The sequence below is a fragment of the Somniosus microcephalus genome, chromosome 26 (genome assembly GCF_052327205.1).
Source record: "Somniosus microcephalus isolate GS21.2 chromosome 26, FLI_Smic_1.0, whole genome shotgun sequence".
In the NCBI taxonomy this organism is placed as follows: domain Eukaryota; kingdom Metazoa; phylum Chordata; class Chondrichthyes; order Squaliformes; family Somniosidae; genus Somniosus; species Somniosus microcephalus.
In genome coordinates, this window is record NC_141012.1 from 44646129 (window position 1) to 44669287 (window position 23159).

The 23159-nt window shown below is 45.9% G+C and overlaps 1 protein-coding gene across 2 annotated transcripts in view; it reads left to right on the forward strand.

Annotated features, from left to right (window-relative positions):
* Positions 1–23159, forward strand: part of foxred1 (FAD-dependent oxidoreductase domain containing 1) — a 50555-nt gene that overhangs the window by 20497 nt on the left and 6899 nt on the right. For both annotated transcript variants that reach the window (XM_085968147.1, XM_085968148.1), the window contains 4 exons: positions 3280–3381; positions 18122–18198; positions 20963–21123; positions 22294–22423. In XM_085968147.1, the coding sequence (XP_085824273.1) occupies positions 3280–3381; positions 18122–18198; positions 20963–21123; positions 22294–22423 (470 nt within the window). The remainder of the gene's footprint in view (positions 1–3279; positions 3382–18121; positions 18199–20962; positions 21124–22293; positions 22424–23159) is intronic.

Consider the following 23159-nt stretch of genomic DNA (forward strand, 5'->3'; position numbering starts at 1 on the left):
TGAGCTTTGCCACTTGGACTTATTCAATGGGTCCAATGTTCTTGATGCTGTTACCTGCGGTGTGGTCCCAACCCCTCACCGACTCTCGCTGGTGAGCATATAAGTACTGTGGATTTGTGGCATCGCTTCAAGCTTTTTGTTCAGTTTTTCTATTTCTTCAGATATCTTGCAGTTATCCTTATTTAATGGCCTTGTTTGGTTCTGATACTGTCTCCTTCCTGATCATGGACTGACATTTGTAGGCTGGATTGTCTTTGTGGACTGTAGTTCATGTTTCTCGGGGACCTTCCATCCCCGTTACCAACACTTCTGTCTTGGAATCTACCCCTGTTCCCTGGATTCTTATTTCAGTACGTCTGAGCTTTCCTGTAACTGTAACGAAAGAAAGAAAGAACTTGCATTTGTAAAGTGCTTTTCACAATCTCGGGATGTCACAGAAGTGCTTCACTGCTAATATGTTGAGTAGACAAATGCTAAATTCTGCACCATATCCCTAATGTGCCTGACGGAGTAATGAGAAATCCCGGTATGGAGTAGATATTAGTGGCAAGGTATCAGACAAATCTTCGCCATCCCCTTCACCAGTACACATACATCCAAGAATTAGATTGTGAGCTATTGCTTTATGTCTATAGTTTCACTTACAATGCCTAAACTGGCTCACTATGGACTGAGCTGCATAAGCATGTGCAAAAGATACTGATAATTGACCAAACCAGATCAGTCAACAGCAGAACCAGAGTAGAACACTCGGTGACGTGCCAGAGACATCACAGACCAAGGATGACACAGATGTATTACTAGCAGTACTTTATTTAATTAAGATTGAAAGCATACAGCTAATGCCATCATAAGATTAGTATTGGTAATAATAGTAAAGGTAAGTTGCTTTTTAATAAAATCAATGTAATCTAAATCATAAATATAACAGTAATTTAAGTGCTAGATTCAAAATCATAACATTATAATCGCTATTGAGGATTACAGTATGGTCTCCCATGAGTTTACGGTCAAAGTTTGTATTCGATTTATCACTGAGAGGTCTCTAGTATTGAGGCTGTCTCTGGGGTGATGTGATCAGAAAATTACACCGTCTGTCCTTGAGTAGCAGAACCGTTGTGAGGTCGGACAGTGCTGGCAGAGATCAGTGGCAACCTGGACAATATGTCGACTTTAACCCATGTTAAGAGACGTCCTCTCAATGAGGGCCATCTAAAATCATATGAACAGTCATTACCATTGACTTATTTCACTGTAAACTTAACCAAACTGCAGTGTTGTTGGGATTTCAGCAAAGAGTAAAGCTAACTGTGTTATATTTTTGTACTTTGTCCAGTTGAACTGTGAAAACCACTAACCAGCACAATTACAGTTTTTGTCCTTCTAAATTTAGACTGTATCTGGAGAAGACTTTGAGCTGTATAACACTAGGGTGCAGTACTGCTGGGGTACAGGTCTCTCACTGTATAACACTGGGGTACAGTACTGGTGGGTACAGGTCTGTCACTATAACACTGGGGTACAGTACTGGTGGGTACAGGTCTGTCACTAACACTAGGGTACAGTACTGGTGGGTACAGGTCTGTCACTAACACTGGGGTACAGTACTGGTGGGTACAGGTCTCTGTATAACACTGGGGTACAGTACTAGTGGGTACAGGTCTTTGTATAACACTAGGGTACAGTACTGGTGGGTACAGGTCTGTCCCTAACACTGGGGTACAGTACTGGTGGGTACAGGTCTCTGTATAACACGGGTACAGTAACTGGTGGGTACAGGTCTGTCATTATTGGTGGAAGTAATTTGAGGGGATAGATTGACTCACATCACCAATCTATTAATACAAAGTGAATGTATGTTGGCTTAAGTCCCTTTATAGCTTTGAAATCCATGTTCCCAATAATTTACAAATATTTTGAGTTGTTACTGATGGATTTTGGTGTTCTGATTTAGGGTTTATCCACCAGTGAGGCAACAAAGCTAAAAGTCGCCCTTTTTATATCGTTAAACACACAAAATTCTGATAAGCCAATAATAAATATGAAATATAAGTACAAGAAAGACAGAGTTGCCTGGGCTTTGAGGACCAGTTTGCCAGGTTAGGGCTGCAAGTTGAGTATCCCTGGATATATGATATTGGCCCAGATATTCCGATCCCTACGGGTGGGTACGCGCTGTGTACACACCTGTAGGGACATCGGAAATGCCGGTTTCAGGCATGCACATGCGCTAAAAACGGGCATTTCCGATCTGTCAAGAATGCTCTTGACAGATCCTCTGGCTGCCCTGGAGAAGGGCCTCTGCGGGCGGAGAGTTCCGCTTTTTGGAGACCCTCCGCCCGCAGAAAACCCTTACAATTTTTAGCCCCGTAAAAAACTTAAATTAAAGTTTTTGAAAAAAATAATTATTGTTTAAAATATTTAATTTATTGTAATTACAAGTCATTTTAAAAATGTGATTTAAAAAAAAAAAAAAAAAAAAAAAAAAAAATTATTTAAAGTTTTACTATGTTTTTGGGGTGATGTCCATTCATATATTTGACAGGTCCTCCTGTCAAGTGTATGAAGAGAGATTCCCTACTTTGATTGGCTCCCCATGGCCCACGTGATCCCAGGGACGCTGCGAACTGCCTGCGCCTCTGGGATACGTGGGCCCTGAACACTTGGGAGTTTGGAGAGGCCCAGGATCAGAAGTGTGTGTGTCCCGGGAGCCCTCGGGTAAGGGCGTTGATTTTTCCAGATCACAGGCCTCCGCACGCGGGAGGCCTGCGATCGGAAAATACGGGCCAATGTGTTTGTTCAATCAGGCTAAATGCACCTAGTGCCAACACACTGTGCCAACAATATTCTCAAGCATCAGTTATTTGTTTAACACTAAATGCAACAAAAGGCAAAGAATGCTCTAGTTATTGACCTTCAGGTGCATTTTGATCCAGTCACTCATTTGAGCTCAGTTGTATTCATGTCCCCATGGCAGGAAACTACACCCACTTGTCTCTTGGCTTCCAGTGGTGTCAAACTGCTCTCTGGTGGTGGTTTGATCCAGTTCACAGTTTGCAGTGCATCTTACATACAGTTTAGATTGTAATAATTCTTTGAATTATACTTAAATTGCATCTGGGCTTATGGGCTGAAGACCTTCCATGCTACAGACTGATATTGGAGTGTGGGTCAGTCTCCCATAGGGATATGGATGGATAAGACACTCTAGTGCAATGAATATGCAGACTGTCTGAACTTGCCTGTCGATTATTGATCTCCTTGTGCTCTGTGGTGTAGGTCTGGAGAACGAAGGCTGGTTCGATCCCTGGCTGCTGCTGAACGCGTTCCGTAGGAAGGCGATCTCAATGGGCGTGTATCAGTGTCACGGAGAGGTGACAGGTGAGCAGCTGGCATGCAATTCATTTGATTTTGGAGCCCTCTAATACAGGTGGAGAATGTTCAGCTGTAGGAACTCGAGATTAGATTTAGAATGGATCATTTGGCAACAGGGTCGGCCTTGTCTGTCATTGACTGGAAGAAGAAAGAAAGACTTGGATTTATATAGCCCCTTTTACGACCTCTGGACATCCCGAAGCACTTTACAGCCAATTAAGTACTTTTTGAAGTGTCATCACTGTTGTAATGTAGGAAGTGCAGCAGCCAAATTGTGCACAGTAAGGTCCCACAAACAGCAATGTGATGTGACCAGATAATCTGTTTTTTTTTAAGTGATGTTGGTTGAGGGATATATATTGGCCAGAGCATAGGGCAGAACTCCCCTGCTCTTCTTTGAAATTGTGCCATGGGATCTTTTATGTCTACCTGAGGACAGACAGAGCTTTGGTTTAACGTCATCTGAAAGATGGCACCTCCGACAGTGCAGCACTCCATCAGTGCTATACCAGAGTGTCAGCCTAGAATTTTTGCTCAAGTCTCTGGAACAGGACTTGAACCCACAACCTTCTGACAACGAGGCAAGAGTGCTACCACTGAGCCATGGCTGACACCTGAGACACGACTGTAGAGCGGCCATTTGAGACCCCCACGAAAGGTAAATCCAGGAAAACTCCGTTGCCTCCATCTTTGTCCTCACCATCCTGTTGCAGAAACGGCTTTTGGCCTCAGCAAGTTTATACAGAGCAGGTCAGTCCCAGGTTCAATACCCAGTCTGGCCTGTTTTTTGGCTGATCTCAGCCAAGGTGGTGATAGTGCCTCTATAACTGGCTTCAACAACATTAAGTCAGACATGGGAAAGTCAGCCAGGGTTCCCTTTCCTAATCCCTATCCAGTGTCCGCCCCCCCCCCCCCCCCCCACTCCCTCCACTGCTGAAAAGTGTGCATGTTTGGCCATCAGATGAGGACAGGACTGATGGGTACAGCTCTGTCATTGTATAACACTGAGGTTCTAAATAGCCTGCTAGATCTAAGGCCGTGAAGGTTGGTCACTTGGGCAAAGTGTCAGAGATACTCAGGAGATGGATTGACTCACATCACAAATCTATTAATACGAAATGAATGTATGTTGGCTTAAGTCCCTTTTATAGCTTTGAAATCCATGTTCCCAATAATTTACAAATATTTTGAGTTGATAATGGATTTTGGTGTCCTGATTTAGGGATGCTCTTGACAGATCAGAAATGCCGGTTTTCATCGCATGTGCTGTGCATGCCTGAAACCGGCATTTCCGATGTCTCTACAGGTGTGTACACAGCGCGTACATACCCGTAGGGATCGGAATATCTGGGCCAATATCATATATCCAGGGATGCCCAACTTGCAGCCCTAACATGGCAAGCTGATCTTCAAAGCCCAGGCAACTCTGTCTGTCTTGTACTTCTATTTCATATTTATTGGCTTATCAGAATTTTGTGGGACTGGACTCAGCATGAGTCAGCACCTTCAGCAGAGGAGGGTAGAAAATGAATGGGTGGGAGGCGGGAGGGGGGCACAGAAGAGCACAGCCTTGAATCATCTCTTTGTCTCGGCATTAGCCATCGAGACCACTAACAACTTGCCAGGGTCTGAGATTGTTCCCATGGACTGGTGGATGTCTATGTGGTGCAACAAGTCAGAACTGTGAAATTATAGGCCCATTAGCTTGACTTCAGTTACAGGCAAGTTGCTAAAAGGGGTCATTGGAGATATTTTGTATGACAACCTTGATAGACAAGGGATTATTGGAGACTCCCAACATGACTTCTGCAAAAGAAGGTTGTGTCTCATCAACCTGGTTGAATTTTTTGATCACGATACGAGGTTGGTTAATGTTGACATTGTGTATCTGAATTTTCAAAACGCTTTTGACAAGGTGCCATACAATAGGCTGCGTAATAAGATAGAGTCCTGTGAGATTGGTGGGTACGTTTTGGGTTGGATAAAGAATTGGTTACATTCCCATAGGCAGAACGTTGTTATTAATAGCAGTGGTTCTGTGTGGGGACCTGTTGCATGTGGAGTTTCGCAGGGTTCAGTGTTAGGGCTGTTCCTTTTCACAATCTTCCTTAAGGATCTGGATGAAGGCATTGGGGAACTTTAAGCAAGGTCACGGGAGTAAAAAAAAAAAAATTACAAGCAGATCTAAATGTGATGGGTGAATGGGCCTGTATTTGGCATAAGCCATTTATAATATAGATACATGTGTTATGCACATGGGTAGAGCTAACGTCAAGCATGTGTACAGCATGCAGAGTTGTAAACTTAAGACTGCTGAGCGACAGTAAGACATGGATGTTACAGTACATGAATCTCTTGAGGTTCAGGATCAGTGCTGCAAGGCTATATCAAAAACATAGTGTTTGGATGTATTGCCAGGACAATTTAATATAAACAAAAAACATGATACTGTCCTTGTATAAGACCTTGGTCAGGCCTCATCTTGAATGATGTGTCCAGTTTTGGTCCGGCTGGGTGATATAGAAACATAGAAGATAGGAGCAGGAGTAGGCCATTCGGCCCCTTGAGCCTGCTCTGCCATTTAATGAGATCATGGCTGATCATCCAAATTCAGTACCCTGTCCCTGCTTTCTCCCCATATCCCTTGATCCCTTTAGCCTTAAGAAATATATCTAACTCCTTCTTGAATATATTTAATGAATTGGCCTCCACTGCCTTTTGTGGTAGAGAATTCCACAGGTTCACCACTCTCTGGGTGAAGCAATTCCTCCTCATCTCTGTCCTAAATGGCTTACCCCTTATCTTTAGACTGTGACCCCTGGTTCTGGACTCCCCCCTGCCATCGGGAACATCCTTCCTGCATCTAGTCTGTCTAGTCCTGTTAGAATTTTATAAGTTTCAATGAGATCCCCTCTCATTCTTCTAAACTCCAGCGAATATAAGCCCAATCGACCCAATCTCTCCTCATACGTCATTCCTGCCATCCCAGGTATCAGTCTGGTGAATCTTCGCTGCACTCCCTCCATGGCAAGAACATCCTGCCTCAGATAAGGCGACCAAAACTGCACACAATACTCAAGGTGTGGTCTCACCAAGGTCCTGTACAACTGCAGCAAGACATCCTTGCTCCTGTACTCGAATCCTCTCGCTATGAAGGTCAACATACCACTTGCCTTCTTAACCACCTGCTGCACCTACATGCTTACCTTCAGCGACTGGTGCACAAGGACACCCAGGTCTCGTTGCACTTCCCCTTCTCCTAATCTATTGCCGTTCAGATAATAATCTGCCTTCCTGTTTTTGCCACCAAAGTGGATAACCCCGCATTTATCCACATTGGGCAGATGCATGGCAGATGCAGTATAATCACCCAACCTGTCCAAATCATACTGGAGTTTCTCGGCATCCTCCTCACAACACACGCGCCCACCCAGCTTTGTGTCGTCTGCAAACTTGGAGATATTCCACCTAGTTCCCTCGTCTAGATCATTAATATATATTGTGAATAGCTGGGGTCCCAGCACCGATCCCTGCGGTACCCCACTAGTCACTGCCTGACACTCGGATAAAGACCTGTTTATTCCAACTCTTTGCTTCCTGTCTGCCAACCAGCTCTCTATCCAAGTCAGCACCTTGCCCCCAATCCCATGTGCCTTAACTTTACACACTAATCTCTTATGCGGGACCTTATTGAAAGCCTTCTGAAAGTCCAAATACACCACATCCACTGGTTCTCCCTTATCTATTCTACCAGTTACATCCTCAAAAACTTCCAGTAGATTAATCAAGCACGATTTACCTTTTGTAAATCCATGTTGACTATATCCGATCCTGTCACTGTTTTCCAAGTGCTCTGCTGTTACATCTTTTATAATGGACTCTAGCATTTTCCCCACTACCGATGTCAGGCTTGTTGGTCCATAATTTCCCGTTTTCTCTCTGCCACCTTTTTTAAATAGTGAGGTAACATTAGCTACCCTCCAATCCATGGGAACTGTGCCAGAGTCTATAGAATTTTGGAAGATGACCAGCAATGCATCTACTATTTCTAGGGCCACTTCCTTAAGTACCCTAGGATGTAGATTATCAGGCCCTGGGGATTTATCGGCCTTCAATCCCGTCAATTTCCCGAACACCATTTCCCTACAAATACTGATTTCATTCAGTTCCACCCTCTCATTAGACCCTATGTTCCCCGACATCTCTGGGAGGTTATTTGTGTCCTCCTTTGTGAAGAAAGAACCAAAGTATGTATTTAATTGTTCTGCCATTTCTTTGTTCCCCATTATAAATTCCCCTGATTCTGACTGCAAGGGACCTACGCTTGACTTCACCAATCTTTTTCTCTTCACATATCTATAGAAGCTTTTACAGTCAGTTTTATGTTCCCTGCAAGCTTACTCTCACTCTATTTTCCCCCTCTGAATTAATCCTTTTGTCCTGGAAAAGTTTCGTATCAGAGCCACTATATTGATACCTAGTTTAAAGATCCTTGGCTACCACAGTGGGCTTAGAGAAGCTAGGAACTGTGGATGAGCAGAGAGCTTTAGGCGTCCAAGTACAGAAATCACTAAAAGCTAGTGGACAGGTAGAAAAAATAATTTAAAAAGCAAATGGAATGTTGGCTTTTATCTCGAGGGTTGGAATACAAAGGGGTGGAAGTTATGTTACAGCTGTACAGAGCTCTGATTAGACCCCATCTGGACACTGCGTTCAGTTCTGGGCCCCGCACCTCAGGAAGGATCTATCGGCCTTGGAGGGGGTGCAGCACAGATTCACCACAATGATAGCGGGGCTAAAAAGGTTAAATTACAAGGAAAGGTTGCATAGTCTAGGCTTGTATTCTTTTGAATATAGAAGATTAAGCGGTGATTTGATTGAAGTGTTTGAGATAATTAAAGGATTTGATAGGGTAGATAGAGAAATTATTTCCTCTGGTGGGGGCAAGTCCAGAACAAGGGGGCATAACCTTAAAATTAAAGTTAGGCCATTCAGGGGTGATGTCAGGAAGCACTTCTTCACACAACAGGTAGTGGACATCTGGAACTCTCTTCCCCAAAAGAAAGGCTGGGGGTGAATTGAAAATTTCAGTACAGGGATTGATTTTTTGTAGCAAGAGTGTAAAGGGTTCCAGAACCAAGGTGGGCAGATGGAGTTAAAATACAGATCAGCCATGATCTAATTGAATGGCGGAACAGGCTCAAGGGGTTGAATGACCTACTCCTGTTCCTATGTAGAGAGCTAGGGCTTTTTACTCTTGAAAATGGTAGACTTTGGAAATGGTGTGGCCATTTTGGACTCCATCTATCAAGGTCCATTATTGGGCATACACTTGAGTCATCAGAAAGAAGATTACTTGGGCAAAGGTAGAAATGATGAGAGCTCTTGAACAGGAAATGCTGGAGGACATTTAGCCTATGGTGTGATTGGAATCGCTAAAGAATGAAATGAATATATCTATGGAAGGGTGGAGAATTTACATTGAAATTTGATTGAGGTCTTTTAAAAATAATGAAAGATTAGATTTGGTCCTTGCAGAAAGGCTATTTGAATTAGGTTGGTTAGGGAGAACCGGGGGTCCTGTGTAAAAGTTATTTATGCATTGAACTAGGTTTAGATATCGGGAACCTTTGCTTTTCACAGCGGGGTGTCGATTGTTGGAACAAGTTGCTGGCTTGTGCAGTGAGTACAGATTCAGTACAAGTGTTCAAAAGGGAACTGGATGTGTTCCGAACTGGCTGACATTAGAGTACAAAAGGTAGGTGGGGTATTGGGGGATGAGCATCCTGGTTTGGCGGGGGGGTGGGTATGGGTGTGGTGGGTGCAGTGATCGTGTTAAGTTGCACCATAATGCTATTGGATAGGCTAGATGGGCAAGCTGGTTGTTTCCTGTCCATCAGTTGCATTAGTGATTTCCCCCAACCTTTCAGCAATTTGCACCAAAAATAACCAGTGTGTGCCACGACCCACTATGTGCAGGGTTTACCTGGTGGCAGACCCTGATCATAGGCCCAAGTGCTTCCTCACTGGGAAGGAGCGAGTTACTCCAGACTGCTGTCCACATCCCACTGGATGATTTCAGCATGGCACTGACAGAGGGCTGGAAGCTCAGCCTGGGATGGTACGAAGAGACCCAAAGAAGGGGAAAGGGGCAAAAACCTTTTTCCTTCTCCCTCCCTCCCTCATGTCATTCACATTGTTTAAAGTTGATAAGCTATTGTGTATACTACCCCTCCCCCATTGTACTAAGCAGTGAGTATGCTCGATTTTGATGCTGTTGCTCTGAGGCGATTTGAAGGTAAAGGGGCAGAGCAGATTGATTTCCTGCTTATTTGCTCCCCTCTTCTTTCAAATTGCTAGCTCGTGCTGGGGTGCAGTTTCACATGCACCAATTGCTCCCAATTGTGACGCAGACAGTGAGTGTTAACGGGTTATTTGTTCCTTGGGGGCGGGGGGGCAGCAGAGCCAAGCCTAATTTGTCCTCATCTGACATCCCTGTACATTGACTTTCAGCAGGGAGTCACTGGATAGCTGACAGGAGCCGTAGTTGCAGCACCCCAGCTGCTGTTGCAGCTGAGATCTGCTATCAGCACAAACTGGGGATCGATCTGTGTGGCTGAACGACACGCTGATTTTACCAGCTGAGCAGATATCACGGAGGTTGAAGCTGTAACTTAGTTAATCCTAGATGTACTATTATCTCCACAGTTCAGTTTCAGGAGCAAACTAGCTTCAAAGGTCAGAGCAGTTGGGTAAATTATACACGTTAGCTAATGCCTTATCAGCAGCTCTGCAAACTATTGGGACATGGGTTTCATGCAGTGAAAGGTAAATCTGGAAATTCAAATTAAACTGTGATGGTGAGATGAGGGGGCACAAGATCAGACCAGAGAGTGGCAAATTTAGAATCAATGTCACACAGACTGAACAACACATCAGCTTCTGGGACGTATAATGGAGGAAAAAAACCCTGGAACATTAAAGAAACACAAAGTTATAGTACAGTTTCAATGCTTTCCACATTCTGAAGTAAAGCTGCCAACAAGCTCTGCCCATACATGCATCACAGGCCATCATTTCCACAAGGGTTTTGCAAACGGCAGTCTGCTCCCACACCAGAATTTCCAATCGGGTCCACAAGTCTTTATTGGATTTCATATCATAGCTCCATCTCTTTTTATCAGTAGATGATAAGATAGACTTGCATGATTGTAAACATACGCACCTTTTCCTTTCCAGGATAGTTCAGACATACTAGATGAACTAGACCTTAATTCATAGAATGGTTACAGCACAGAAGGAGACCATTAGGCCTGTTGAGCTTGTGCCGGTTCTCTGCAAGAACACTTCCCACTCCACTGCCCTTTCCCCATAGCCCTGCAATTTATTTTCCTTCAGATACTTATCCAATTCCCTTTTGAAAGCCACAATTGAATCTGCCTCCACCACCCTTTCAAGCAACGCATTCCAGATCATAACCACTTGCTGCGTAAAAAAGTTTTTCCTCATGTCGCCTTTGGTTCTTCTGCCAATCACCTTAAATCTGTGTCCTCTGGTTCTCGACCCTTCTGCCAATGGGAACAGTTTCTACTCTGTCTCAACCCCTCATGATTTTGAACATCTCTATCAAATCTCCTCTCAACCTTCTCTGCTCGAAGGAGAACAACCCCAGCTTCTCCAGTCTATCCAGGTAACTGAAGTCCCTCATCCCTGGAACCATTCTTGTAAATCTTTTCTGCACCCTCTCTAAGGACGTCACATCCTTCCTAAAATACAGTGCCCAGAATTGAACACAATACTCCAGTTGAGGCCGAACCAGTGTTTTATAAAGGTTCATCATAACTTCCGTGCTTTTGTACTCTATGCCTCTATTTATGAAGCCCAGGATCCCGTATGCTTTTTTCACCGCTTTCTCAACCTGCCCTGCCACCTTCAACGATTTGTGCACATATACCCCCAGGTCTCTCTGTTCATGCACCCCTTTTAGAATTGTACCCTTTAGTTTATATTGCCTCTCCTCGTTCTTCCTACCAAAATGTATCACTTCGCACTTTTCTGCGTTAAATTTCATCTGCCACATGTCCGCCCATTCCACCAGCCTGTCTATGTCCTCTTGAAGTCTATCACTATCCTCCTCACTGTTCACTATACTTCCAAGTTTTGTGTCATCTGCAAATTTTGATATTGTGCCCTGTACACCCAAGTCCAAGTCATTAATATACATCAAGAAAAGCCGTGGTCCTAGCACTGACCCCTGGGGAACACCACTGTACACCTTCCTCCAGTCTGATAAACAACCGTTCACCACTACTCTTGTTTCCTGTCACTTAACCAATTTCATATCCATGCTGCCATTGTCCCCTTTATTCCATGGGCTTCAACTTTGCTGGAACCTTATCAAACGCCTTTTGGAAGTCCATGTACACCACATCAACTGCATTGCCCTCATCAACCCTCTCTGTTACCTCATCAAAACACTCAATCAAGTTAGTTAAACACAATTTGCCTATAACAAATCTGTGCTGGCTTTCCTTAATTAATCCACACGTGTCCAAGTGACAATTTTGTCCTGGATTATAGTTTCTAAAAGCTTCCCTGCTACCAAGGTTAAACTGACTGGCCTGTAGTTGCTTGGCTTATCCTTGCACCTTTTTTTGAACAAGTTTTTGAACATTTGCAATTCTCCAGTCCTCTGGCACCACCCCCGTATCTAAGGATTGGAAGATTATGGCCAATACCTCTGCAATTTCTTCCTTCACTTCCCTCAGCATCCTAGGATGCATCCCATCTGGCCCTGGTGACTTATCTACTTTAAATACAGCCAACCTTTCTAGTACCTCCTCTATCAATTTTTATCCCTCCAGTATCTCAACTACCTCCTCTTTCACTATGACTTTGGCAGCACCTTCTTCCTTGGTAAAGACAGATGCAAAGTACTCATTTAGTACCTCAGCCATGCCCTCTGCCTCCATGCATAGGTCTCCTCTTACTACCCGTTTACTATTTATATGCCTAAAGACTTTTGGATTCCCTTTTATGTTAGCTGCCAATCTAGTCTCATACTCGTTGCCCCTCTTTATTTCCTTTTTCACTTCCCCTCTGAACTTTCTATATTCAGCCTGGTTCTCGCTTGTATTCTCAACCTGATATCTGTCATACGCCCCCTTTTTCTGGTTAACCTCCTCTCTATCTCTTTTGTTATCCAGGGAGCCCTGACTTTGGTTGCCCTACAATTCCCCCTCGGAATGTACCTCGACTGTACCCGAACCATCTCCTCTTTAAAAGCAGCCCATTGTTCGATTACAGTTTTGCTATTTTTTTTCCATTTGTTCCTGGGATGTGGGCGTCGCTGGCAAGGCTGGCATTTATTGCCCATCCCTAGTTGCCCTTGAGAAGGTGGTGGGGAGCCGCCGCCTTGAACCACTGCAGTCCATGTGGCGGAGGTACTCCCAAAGTGCTGTTAGGGAAGGAGTTCCAGGATTTTGACCCAGCGACGATGAAGGAACAATAATATATTTCCAAGTCAGGATGATGTGTAACTTGGAGGGGAACTTGCAGGTGATGGTGTGCCCATGCGCCTGCTGCCCTTGCCCTTCTAGGTGGAAGTGGTCGCGGGTTTGGGAGGTGCTGCCGCAAAAGCCTTGGCGAGTTGCTGCAGTGCATCTTGTAGATGGTACACACTGCAGTCACGGTGCACTGGTGGTGCAGGGAGTGAATGTTTAAGGTGGTGGATGGGGTGCCAATCAAGCGGGCTGCTTTGTCCTGGATGATGTCGAGCTTCTTGAGTGTTGTTGGAGCTGCACTCATCCAGGCAAGTGGAGAGTATTCCAGCACACTCCTGACTTGTGCAATGGTGACCCCCAGGATGTTGATGGTGGGGGATTCGGCGATGGTAATGCCGTTGAATGTCAAGGGGTGGTGATTAGACTCTCGCTTGTTGGAGATAGTCATTGCCTGGCACTTGTGTGGTGCGAATGTTACTTGCCACTTAGCAGCCCAAGCCTGAATGTCATCCAGGTCTTGCTGCATTCGGGCATGGACTGCTTCATTATCTGAGGAGTTGTGAATGGAACTGAACACTGTGCAACCATCAGCGAACATCCCCACTTCTGACCATGTGATGGAGGGAAGGTCATTGATGAAGCAGCTGAAGATGGTTGGGCCTGAGGAACTCCTGCAGTGATGTCCTGAGGCTGTGATGATTGACCTCCAATAACTACAACCATCTTTCTTTGTGCGAAGTATGACTCCAGCCAGTGAAGAGTTTCCCTTCTGATTTCCATTGACTTCAATTTTACTAGGGCTCCTTGATGCCACACTCGGTGAAATGCTGCCTTGATGTTCAGGGCAGTCACTCTCGCCTCACCTCTGGAATTCAGCTCCTTTGTCCATGTTTGGACCAAGGCTGTAATGAGGTCTGGAGCTGAGTGGTCCTGGCGGAACCCAAACTGAGCATCTGTGAGCAGGTTAGTGGTAAGTGCCGCTTGATAGCACTGTCGACGACACCTTCCATCACTTTGCTGATGATTGAGAGTAGACTTATGGGGCGGTAATTGGCCGGATTGGATTTGTCCTGCTTTTTGTGGACAGGACATACCTGGGCAGTTTTCCACATTATCGGGCAGATGCCAGTGTTGTAGCTTTACTAGAACAGCTTTGCTAGAGGCGCGGCTATTTCTGGAGCACAAGTCTTCAGCATGACAGCTGGGATGTTTCAGGGCCCATAGCCTTTGCTATATCCAGTGCGCTCAGCTGTTTCTTGATATCACGTGGAGTGAATCGAATTAGCTGAAGACTGGCTTCTGTGATGGTGGGGACCTCGGGAGGAGGCCGATATGGATCAGCCACTCGGCATTTCTGGCTGAAGCTGGTTGCAAACGCTTCAGCCTTGTCTTTTGCACTCGCGTGCTGGGCTCCGCCATCATTGAGGATGGGGATGTTCATGGAGCCTCTTCCTCCCGTTAGTTGTTTAATGGTCCACCACCACTCACGACTGGATGTGGCAGGACTGCAGAGCTTTTATCTGATCCGTTGATTGTAGGATTGCTTAGCTCTGTCTATAGCATGCTGCTTTCGCTGTTTAGCTTGCATGTAGTCCAGTGTTGCAGTTTCCCCAGGTTGGCACCTCAGTTTTAGGTACGCGTGGTGTTGCTCCTGGCATGCACTTCTGCACTCCTCATTGAACCTGCCAATCTTTGATTCCAATTTACCCGGGCCAGATCCGTTCTCAACCCACTGAAATTGACCTTCCTCCAATTAAGTATTTTTACTCTAGATTGCTCCCTGTCTTTTTCCATAGCTAGTCTAAACCTATGATACTAAGATCACTGTTCCCTACTGACACTTTCTCCACCTCATTCCCTAGAACCAGCTCCAGCAATGCCTCCTTCTTCATTGGGCCAGAAACTTACTGATGAAGAAAGTTCTCCTGAACACAGTTCAGAAATTCTTCCCTCTCTCTGCCGTTTACACTATTACTATCCCAGTCTATATTCGGATAGTTGAAGTCGCCTATTATCACTACTCTATAATTCTTGCACCTCTCTGTAATTTCCCTGTAAATTTGCTCCTCTATATCCTTCCCACTAGTTGGCGGTCTATAGAATACACCTAGTAGTGTAATGGCACCTCTATTGTTTCTTAACTCGAACCAACTAGATTCTGTCCTTGACCCCTCCAGGACATCCCCTCTCTCCAGCACTGTAATATTCTCCTTAATCAATACTACCACCTCACCTCCTTTCCTCCTTTATCTTTCCTGAACACCACCTATCCAGGAATATTTAGTACCCAATCCTGCCAGATCTCCGTTATCGCCACGACATCATATTCCCATGTGGCTATTTGCGCCGACAGCTCACCAACCTTATTTACCACACTTCGTGCATTTACACACATGCACTGTAAACCTATCTGAGACCTCCTTGTATTCTCTCTTAGATTGACCCCACCTAATACCGTGCTATTTCTTACTCTAGTGCTATCTGCCTCTCCCAATCCTTTGTGCATCTTGTTTCTCCTTTCTAATGTCACATCCTGGTGCCCAACCCCCTGCCAAATTACAGGACTCTCTCGTTTAAATGGCACCTAAATATCCGGAATTCTCTATTAACCGGCAAAATTCATACTCCGAAATCAACACCTCAATAACCGGTAATGTTGCCAAGTCAGAGTCTCCCGCGGTGGCCGAGTTAGTCAGTGGGGGTAGTTCTCCAGCTGCTTGGCGCTGTCGGAAGTCCGAGCACCTCAATAACAGGAGTCTGACTCTTTGTTAAAAATAGCCTCGGTAGATAACCCTCTCCGTCACCTGGAATTTTTAATCAACCAGCGCCATCCCGGTCCCGCCGGTGCCGGATACCAGAGAGTTTCCTCTAGTTTAAACCCTCCCCAACAGCACTAGCAAACCCCCCCTGCGAGGACATTGCTCCCGGCTCTGTTGAGGTGCAGCCCATCCGGACTGTACAGGACCCACCTCCCCCAGAACCAGTCCCAATGTCCCAGGAATCTAAAGCCCTCCCTTCTGCACCATCTCTTCAGCCACGCATTCATCTGTTCTATCCTCCTATTTCTATACTCACTAACTCGTGGCACCGGGAGTAATCCGGAGATTACTACCTTTTGAGGTCTTGCTTTTTCATCTCTTTCCTAGCTCCCTAAAATTTGCCTGCAGGACCTCATCCCTCTTTCTCTTGTTGATACCGATATGGACCACGATCTCTGGCTGTTTACCGTACCCCCTCAGAATGTTCTGCAGCCGCTCAGTGACATCCTTGACCCTGGCACCAGGGAGGCAACATACTATTTTGGAATCACGTCTGCGGCGGCAGAAACGCCCGTGTTCCCCAAACTATCGAATCTCCTATCACTATTGCTTTTGCGATCTTCCTCCTCCACCCACCCTCCCCCCGTACAGCTGAGCCACCCGTGGTGCTGTGGACTTGGCTCTGGCTGTACTGCCCAGAGGAACCATCGCCCTCCTCCGTATTCATACTGGTTAGAGAGTGAGATACACTCGGGACTCCTGCACTACCTCTCCTTGTCTGTCTGACAGTCACCCATTCCCTCTATCCCTGTGCACTCTTACGCTGCGAGGTGACCACCTCCTGAAACGTGCTGTCCATGTAGCTCTCAGCCTCAAAGGTTGCATCGTAGTGATGCCAACTGCTGCTCAAGCTTCGAAACCTGAATCTTGAGCTCCTCCAGCTGACGATACTTCCTGCACATGTAGTTGTCCAGGACACTGGACGCACCCTGGAGTTCCCACATGGCACAAGATGTTCATTCCATGGGACTAAGGTGCCCTGCCATGCCTCTACTTAATAGACTATTAACTAACTTAACAGAACTCAAGATTTAAAAACTCAAGACTTTAAAAAAAAAAAATCACCAGCTACTCACCAATCAGCTCCTTCCCTTGTGCTGATGTCACTTTAGGTTTTTTACCTCACTCCCTGACGCTCGTGCTCCCTCCGGGCTTTGGCCTCTCGGGCCTACCTTTATCTGCGGCCAGTCCCCCCTCTCTCCCGCCGGTCCGCTCTCACGCCTATTAACTTAGAGACCTTGGGTTCTGTGGCTCCACTCCTCCTTTTCAGTTAGACAGAACTTTACTCAGAACCTTTAATGAAACCTGATTTTTCTTGAATTACCCTAAACTTTACAGCATGTCCTGTCTTGCTTTAGCTTGCAGAATTCTAACAATCTAATCTGAACCGTGCGTAGCCTGTATGACACAGAATAAATTCTCATAAATACAATGATATGAATACTGATTTCTGTTGTTAAGCTATTTTACTCATTTCCTACTAAATGTTTTAAACCTTCTGCCGAATCACTCCTGATGTACGCTATGGTTTCTCCACTTCTTCCTTTACTGGAGCCCTAACCATCCCATAATGCTCTTTACCTACACCAACCTGTCAACTTATGTTATACACTGTCCTACAGTCTCCGGGCAGTCGGAGGCGCTGAGCTGCTGACATTCCCTACTGCTCAGATTCTGCATGCCAATTGTTTGTACGGTGGCCAAGCGGTTACAGTCATTTTTGGCACCAGAAAAGTAACCATGAAAGCTTTTTAAAACCCAACTGATTCACTAATGTCCCACTGGAGCTGGTGTACACGTGACCTCAGTCTCACACTATGTGGTTGATTCTTAATGCCCTCATGCCAACTAGGGATACGCAATAAATACTGACTTTCCAGTGTCACCCATATCCCAGAAATTGCAGTTGGATGGTATTAGACAGATTGTAGATTCTTTCTGTATTGATTAACTAAGACGGGCCAAAATGGCCTTTCAAATCCTTATCTATCTTGTAAGCTATAACATTAAACTGTTAATAAAATACATCAGGCGTGGTGATGATATTGAATAACCCCATCACGTAGTTATGCTATTCTGTTTATAAAGCAAGTGAATCGGAACATAGGAATGACACCCAGGTCACTCTAACAATACTACAAGGCCATTAAAAAAAAAGGACTTTGATTTTACAAAGGAAGCTTGAGGACACCTGGCCGATCGCACCATACTCACCTCGCAAGCTTTTATTTCTACCAGCTCAGTGTAAACATGGCTCTGAGCCAACAACAGAGCCTTCGGCTGACCCAACACATCTGCGATTGTGAGTCAGTTTGCCGCAGTTGTTGGGAGGGTGGTGGAGCCGCTGTATGTGCCGATATTGTTGCAGTGCTGCTGATCTTCAGACTGCTCAATAACATTTTTAAAATTTCTATATTTGAACAGGTTTTCAGCATTCCACCAGAGAGATGAAGACAGACGATGGCAGGAGCGTCTCGCTGAAAAGAATTCACCATGTCAATGTACGAGAACAGCGGTAACTTCAGCTTCTTCATAGGAACAGGAATAGGCCATTCTGCCCCTCGAGCCTGTTCCGCCATTCAGTTAGATCATGGCCAGCGTTCCCACTGAGCTGCGTGGATGGCTTTTATATGGAAGAAATCGCACATGCGCGAAAAGTTGAATGGGCCGCGTGGCCAGTTAAAGTGACCGCGCACAAAAGAAAATTAGACATCACCCCTGAACAGCCTAGCTCTAATTTTAAGGTTATGCTCCCCTGTTCTGGACTCTCCACCAGAGGAAATAGTTTCTCTCTACCCTTTCAAATCATCTTAAACACCTCAATTAGATCACCACTTAATCTTCTATACTCGAGGGAATGCAAGCCTAGTCTGTGCAACCTGTCCTCAATCATTTAACCCTTTTAGCCCCCGGTATCATTCTGGTGAATCTGCGCTGCCCCCCCTCCAAGGCCAATATATCCTTCCTGAGGTGCGGTGCCCAGAACTAAAATAAACTAAATGGGGTCTAACCAGAGCTTTGTACAGGAAACTCTCGATTTACCGGCACCTAAATAACCGGAAATCTCTGTTAACCGGCAAAATTCAGGAGTAGGTTCAGGTAAGTTTACTTCATATTAGTGGCAGTTCCTGGATCTGTGGCTGTGTAACTGGGCTTCCTGCACCTGTTGCTAAGCAACAGGGACGCCTGGATCTTGTGGCTGGGGTTCCTGCACCTGTTGCTAAGCAACAGGGACGCCTGGATCTGTTGCTGTGTACGGGCCTTTTACTATACCTCTCTGTAATCCGGACTTTTTGATAAACCAGTGCCGGATAAAAAAGAGTTTCCTGTATAACTAGCATTTAACTTTATACTACTCTCTGCCCCACTCCATCCCTGGATCAGAGTGTGATCAAGCCAGTCTGTAACTAACTAAGTGGCTCCGTGGAAAGGGAGGGGGTTGAAACTGGAGGAGTCGCCATGAGCCACTCTTGCACACCTTCCCTTGGCCTGCCCAGAGACCTGGATGTTGGGTGTACCTGCCCATCCTGGGAGAAATTAAATTGTTGCCTTCTATAGAGGATCTTTTCATAGAATCATAAAATAATAAAAGAAAGACTTGCATTTATATAGCGCCTTTCACGACCACCGGACGTCTCAAAGTGTTTTACAGCCAATGAAGTATTTTCGAAGTGTAGTCACTGTTGTAATGTAGGAAACGCAGCAGCCAATTTGCGCACAGCAAGCTCTCACAAACAGCAATGTGATAATGACCAGATAATCTGTTTTGGTTACGTTGATTGAGGGATAAATATTGTCCAGGACAGCCCAGAAGGAGGCCATTCAGCCCATCAAAGCTGCACCAGCTCTTTCGAAGAGCAATCCAGTTAGTCCCACTCCCCCCACTCTTTCCCCATATCCCTGCAATTTTTTTCTCCAAGTATTTATCAAATTTCCTTTTGAAGGCTACTATTGAAACTGTTTCCACCACCCTTTCAAGCAGTGCATTACAGATCCTAACCACTCGTCGCGTAAAAAAAAGTTTTTCCTCCTGTTGCCTCTGGTTCTTTTGCCAATCTCTTTAAATCTGTGCCCTCTGATTAGCGACCCTTCAGCCATTAGAAACCGTTTGTCTTTATTTACTCTATCTAAACCCTTCATGATTTTGAACACCTCTATTAAATCTCCTCTTGGCCTTCTCTGCTCTAAAAAGAACAACCCCAGCTTCTCCAGTCTATCCACGTAACTAATTGCTCATCCCTGGAACCTTAAAAGTCCTTCAACTTAAATCTGTGGAACCAACTTCAGTTCCCCTTGTTGTTTCCCTTCCCCCAACAAAAAGATTTTCTGGCAATTTTTAATTCATTGCTAAGAAATAAATGAAAAAAAAGTTTTAAAATCCACAGAATTGACTGGAGGGAGTGATCCTCAGAAAAGCCTTTTTAGTTTTCTCATTGTTCCTGTCTTCTTCCCTCCTATCCTGAAAGCGCTGGTTACTGCTGGGCTACAGGTTTGACGGGCACCGGGCACTTCACTCGTGGCCATCACTCTTTTGTGAGCCTGAACCAGAGTGTGATAGGATATTCACCATGTGTCACCGTCGGACCCAATCTTGTCCTCATCCAACATCTGCATCCATCCGCGCACGCGCACCCATTTCCAGCCGAGGTCCCTGTACGTGGATCAGGAGCCCCCGACGATTCTCCCCTGCCTAGACCAGGGTGCTGAGGCCAATTGCAACGTGTCTACCTGAGCAGAGATCAGGCAACTTATCACGTACCAGCCATTGAACTTGGGACCTTCTGCCCTGTAAGGCGCAGTACCACACTGAGCATGTGCTCACTGAGCCAAGTAGCAACGACCAAATACAAGAAGCATGTCCTATATAATCAAGGCATCAATTTATCTCCATTCTGGTCTGTATGGCTCAATTACCTGCTAACTTTACCAACCATCCGGGAAGGTGGGTTTTATTTTTTTTTACCAATTATGCTCTGAATTCTGCCCAGAACTAAGAGCACAAGGTGGGATAAAGACCTACTTCCAGGTGTCTGCTGAGAGACGAGTGAGAGGATCTCGGATAACTCTCCTTCCTTATGGAGAAGTGTTTAGCCAGCTCTCGGCACCTCCGGGAGGCTGCATTTGAGACTGAATGTGAGGGGATCTTGAGCACAAAACATCACTGTGACGTTCCCCGGCCCGCGTTGCTGGGGTTGTCACACGAGCTTCTAGTTAAATGATGGATTGGATCCAGTGTTGACCCTTGCTGTGTCTGCTGGATGGCAGGTGCGGATGCCAAACAGTGTGGAGTACCAGCCGGTGGAGTGCGCGCTGCTGATCAATGCGGCTGGAGCATGGTCGGGCAAAGTGGCAGAGATGATCGGGATCGGCAGTGGTCCTGAAGGCACCTTGGAGGGTACGAAGCTCCCCGTAGAGCCCAGAAAAAGGTGAGCAAAGGAGGCAGGGGACATGGAGAAATACAGAGTGGGGAAGGCTGCATAGTTAAGCACACAGAATCTGCAGTAAAAATAAAAGATTTCTCTCTTTTTGCAGAGCTGCATGTTTTTCACTATAAGGGGATTGCAACATTGGTTGTGGCTGAGGTTCTATTTGCCAGAACCTGGTGCACCAGTCACTCCACTGAATTTAAAGTCGCGAGTGAAACGCAGTGACGCGCCCCAGTAATAACCGCAGGCATCACCTGAGCTTTGCTGGGGTGGAGTAGGCGAGGCGCAGGGGGTTGGACGGGTTCCTGCCCATAATTTCCCCCACACGGAGACTTCCTGATCTCAGCACGCGGCGCAAAGGAAAGCGGATTTAATTCCTGCTCTGCTGAGGGGAGAGGCTTGGGGAGAGCAGAGAACCATCACCAGGCCGCTATTGGCACAGCCCGTAGCGATCGATTGAACAGTCATTGGTGAAAGCCTCAGAACATTTGGGCCCCAAACAAATGAAGCTACCAATCTGATCAAGGGCAGCTGAAGCATTTTGTTAAACTTTCTCGGGTTGAGTGATCTGAATGGGAGCATTCCTAGAATCTGCTTACTGAGATTTTAGACACACCCACCAGTCCCCCTGCAAACTAATTCCCTCGATAAAGAAGCCCTTTCTCATCTTCCATGCAACCGAGATTTAAATAGGCAATTTTTTTCCTATTCAAACATGTGTGTACCTTTTTACAATTTGCATGTTCCCTCCCCTTAGGCTGATGGCTCTTGCTGGAGTAGGTTTCATGTTGACTATCGATACGTTCACCCAGGTGCCCATTCTTCATTTGGCAGCCAAGGCCGTGAGTGTCGGCAAGGCTGCTCGACTGTGGGTGGTCACAGTTAAATCTGATTCTGTTTTCACCTGAAGTCCTCGTTTTCCTGCAGGAGTCGATAGTTAACAGATCAGAAGCAGGATCCCTGGCTTTCCTCCCCATGCCAGCCCAAGCGTGGTGAAGTCAATTGTAATGTCTCTACCTCTGCCCCAGTCGAGATCAGCTAACTCAGCAAAGACTCGGGGTCGATGCTGGGATCTTCTGGGCTGTGCGGCTATTACTGGTGATCCATAGTAAGTCAGGTCATCGATGCAGCGTTCAAAAGCTCTTTAATCTCTTTCTCCTTCTCCGTCAGGTATGTGTATGTCTTCCACTGTCCAAACGGTCCGGGGCTGGAATGCCCATTGTTCATTGACCACAAGGGGACGTACTTCCGTCGAGAAGGCTTGGGAGGAAACTACGTGGGAGGACTTTCTCCGACCGAGGTAAGCACTGCCTGGTCTGTGTGAGCTGCGGTTCGCATTCTTCCCGTTGTCTATGGAAGCTTGTGGTGTGGGTTGGCGAGATGACCAGGATGGATATACTGTCGTGCCCGGATGCCTCTGAAGATGCCATTTACTCTGCCTCAGTTTTTATTCTCATCGCCCCTCCCCCGGACTAGTTCCATTCCTCCTTGGCAGAGAGTATGATGCTTCTATTTGGCGGTGTGGGCTCAGCAGCTCTACACAAGGCTCTTTATAAAATCTTACAGCACAGAAGGAGGCCATTCGGTCCATCATGCCTGTGCTGGCACTTTGACAGCTTTTCAAATTAATCCCACTCCCCTGCTCATTCCCCATAGCCCTGCAAATTTTTCCTTTTCAAGTATTTTTCCAATTCCCTTTTGAAAGTTACTATGGAATCTGCTTCCACCGCCCTGTCGGGCAGCGCATTCCATTTACTGGCTTTTAACATCTAGGAGTTGGGTACAAATCCAGCCAAGGCAGGCGAGATTAAAGTCTCCTCCGTGTCCTATGTGAAATTAGTTTGATCAGTCTTAATCCAGTTGTTTTCCCAGACCGGGGAGTGTCTGATTGGGCACTGTAGGGGGATCTTTACTCTGCACCTGACCAGGGAGTGTCTGATTGGACACTGTAGGGGGATCTTTACTCTGCACCTGACTGGGGAGTGTCTGATTGGACTCTGTAGGGGGATCTTTACTCTGCACCTGACTGGGGAGTG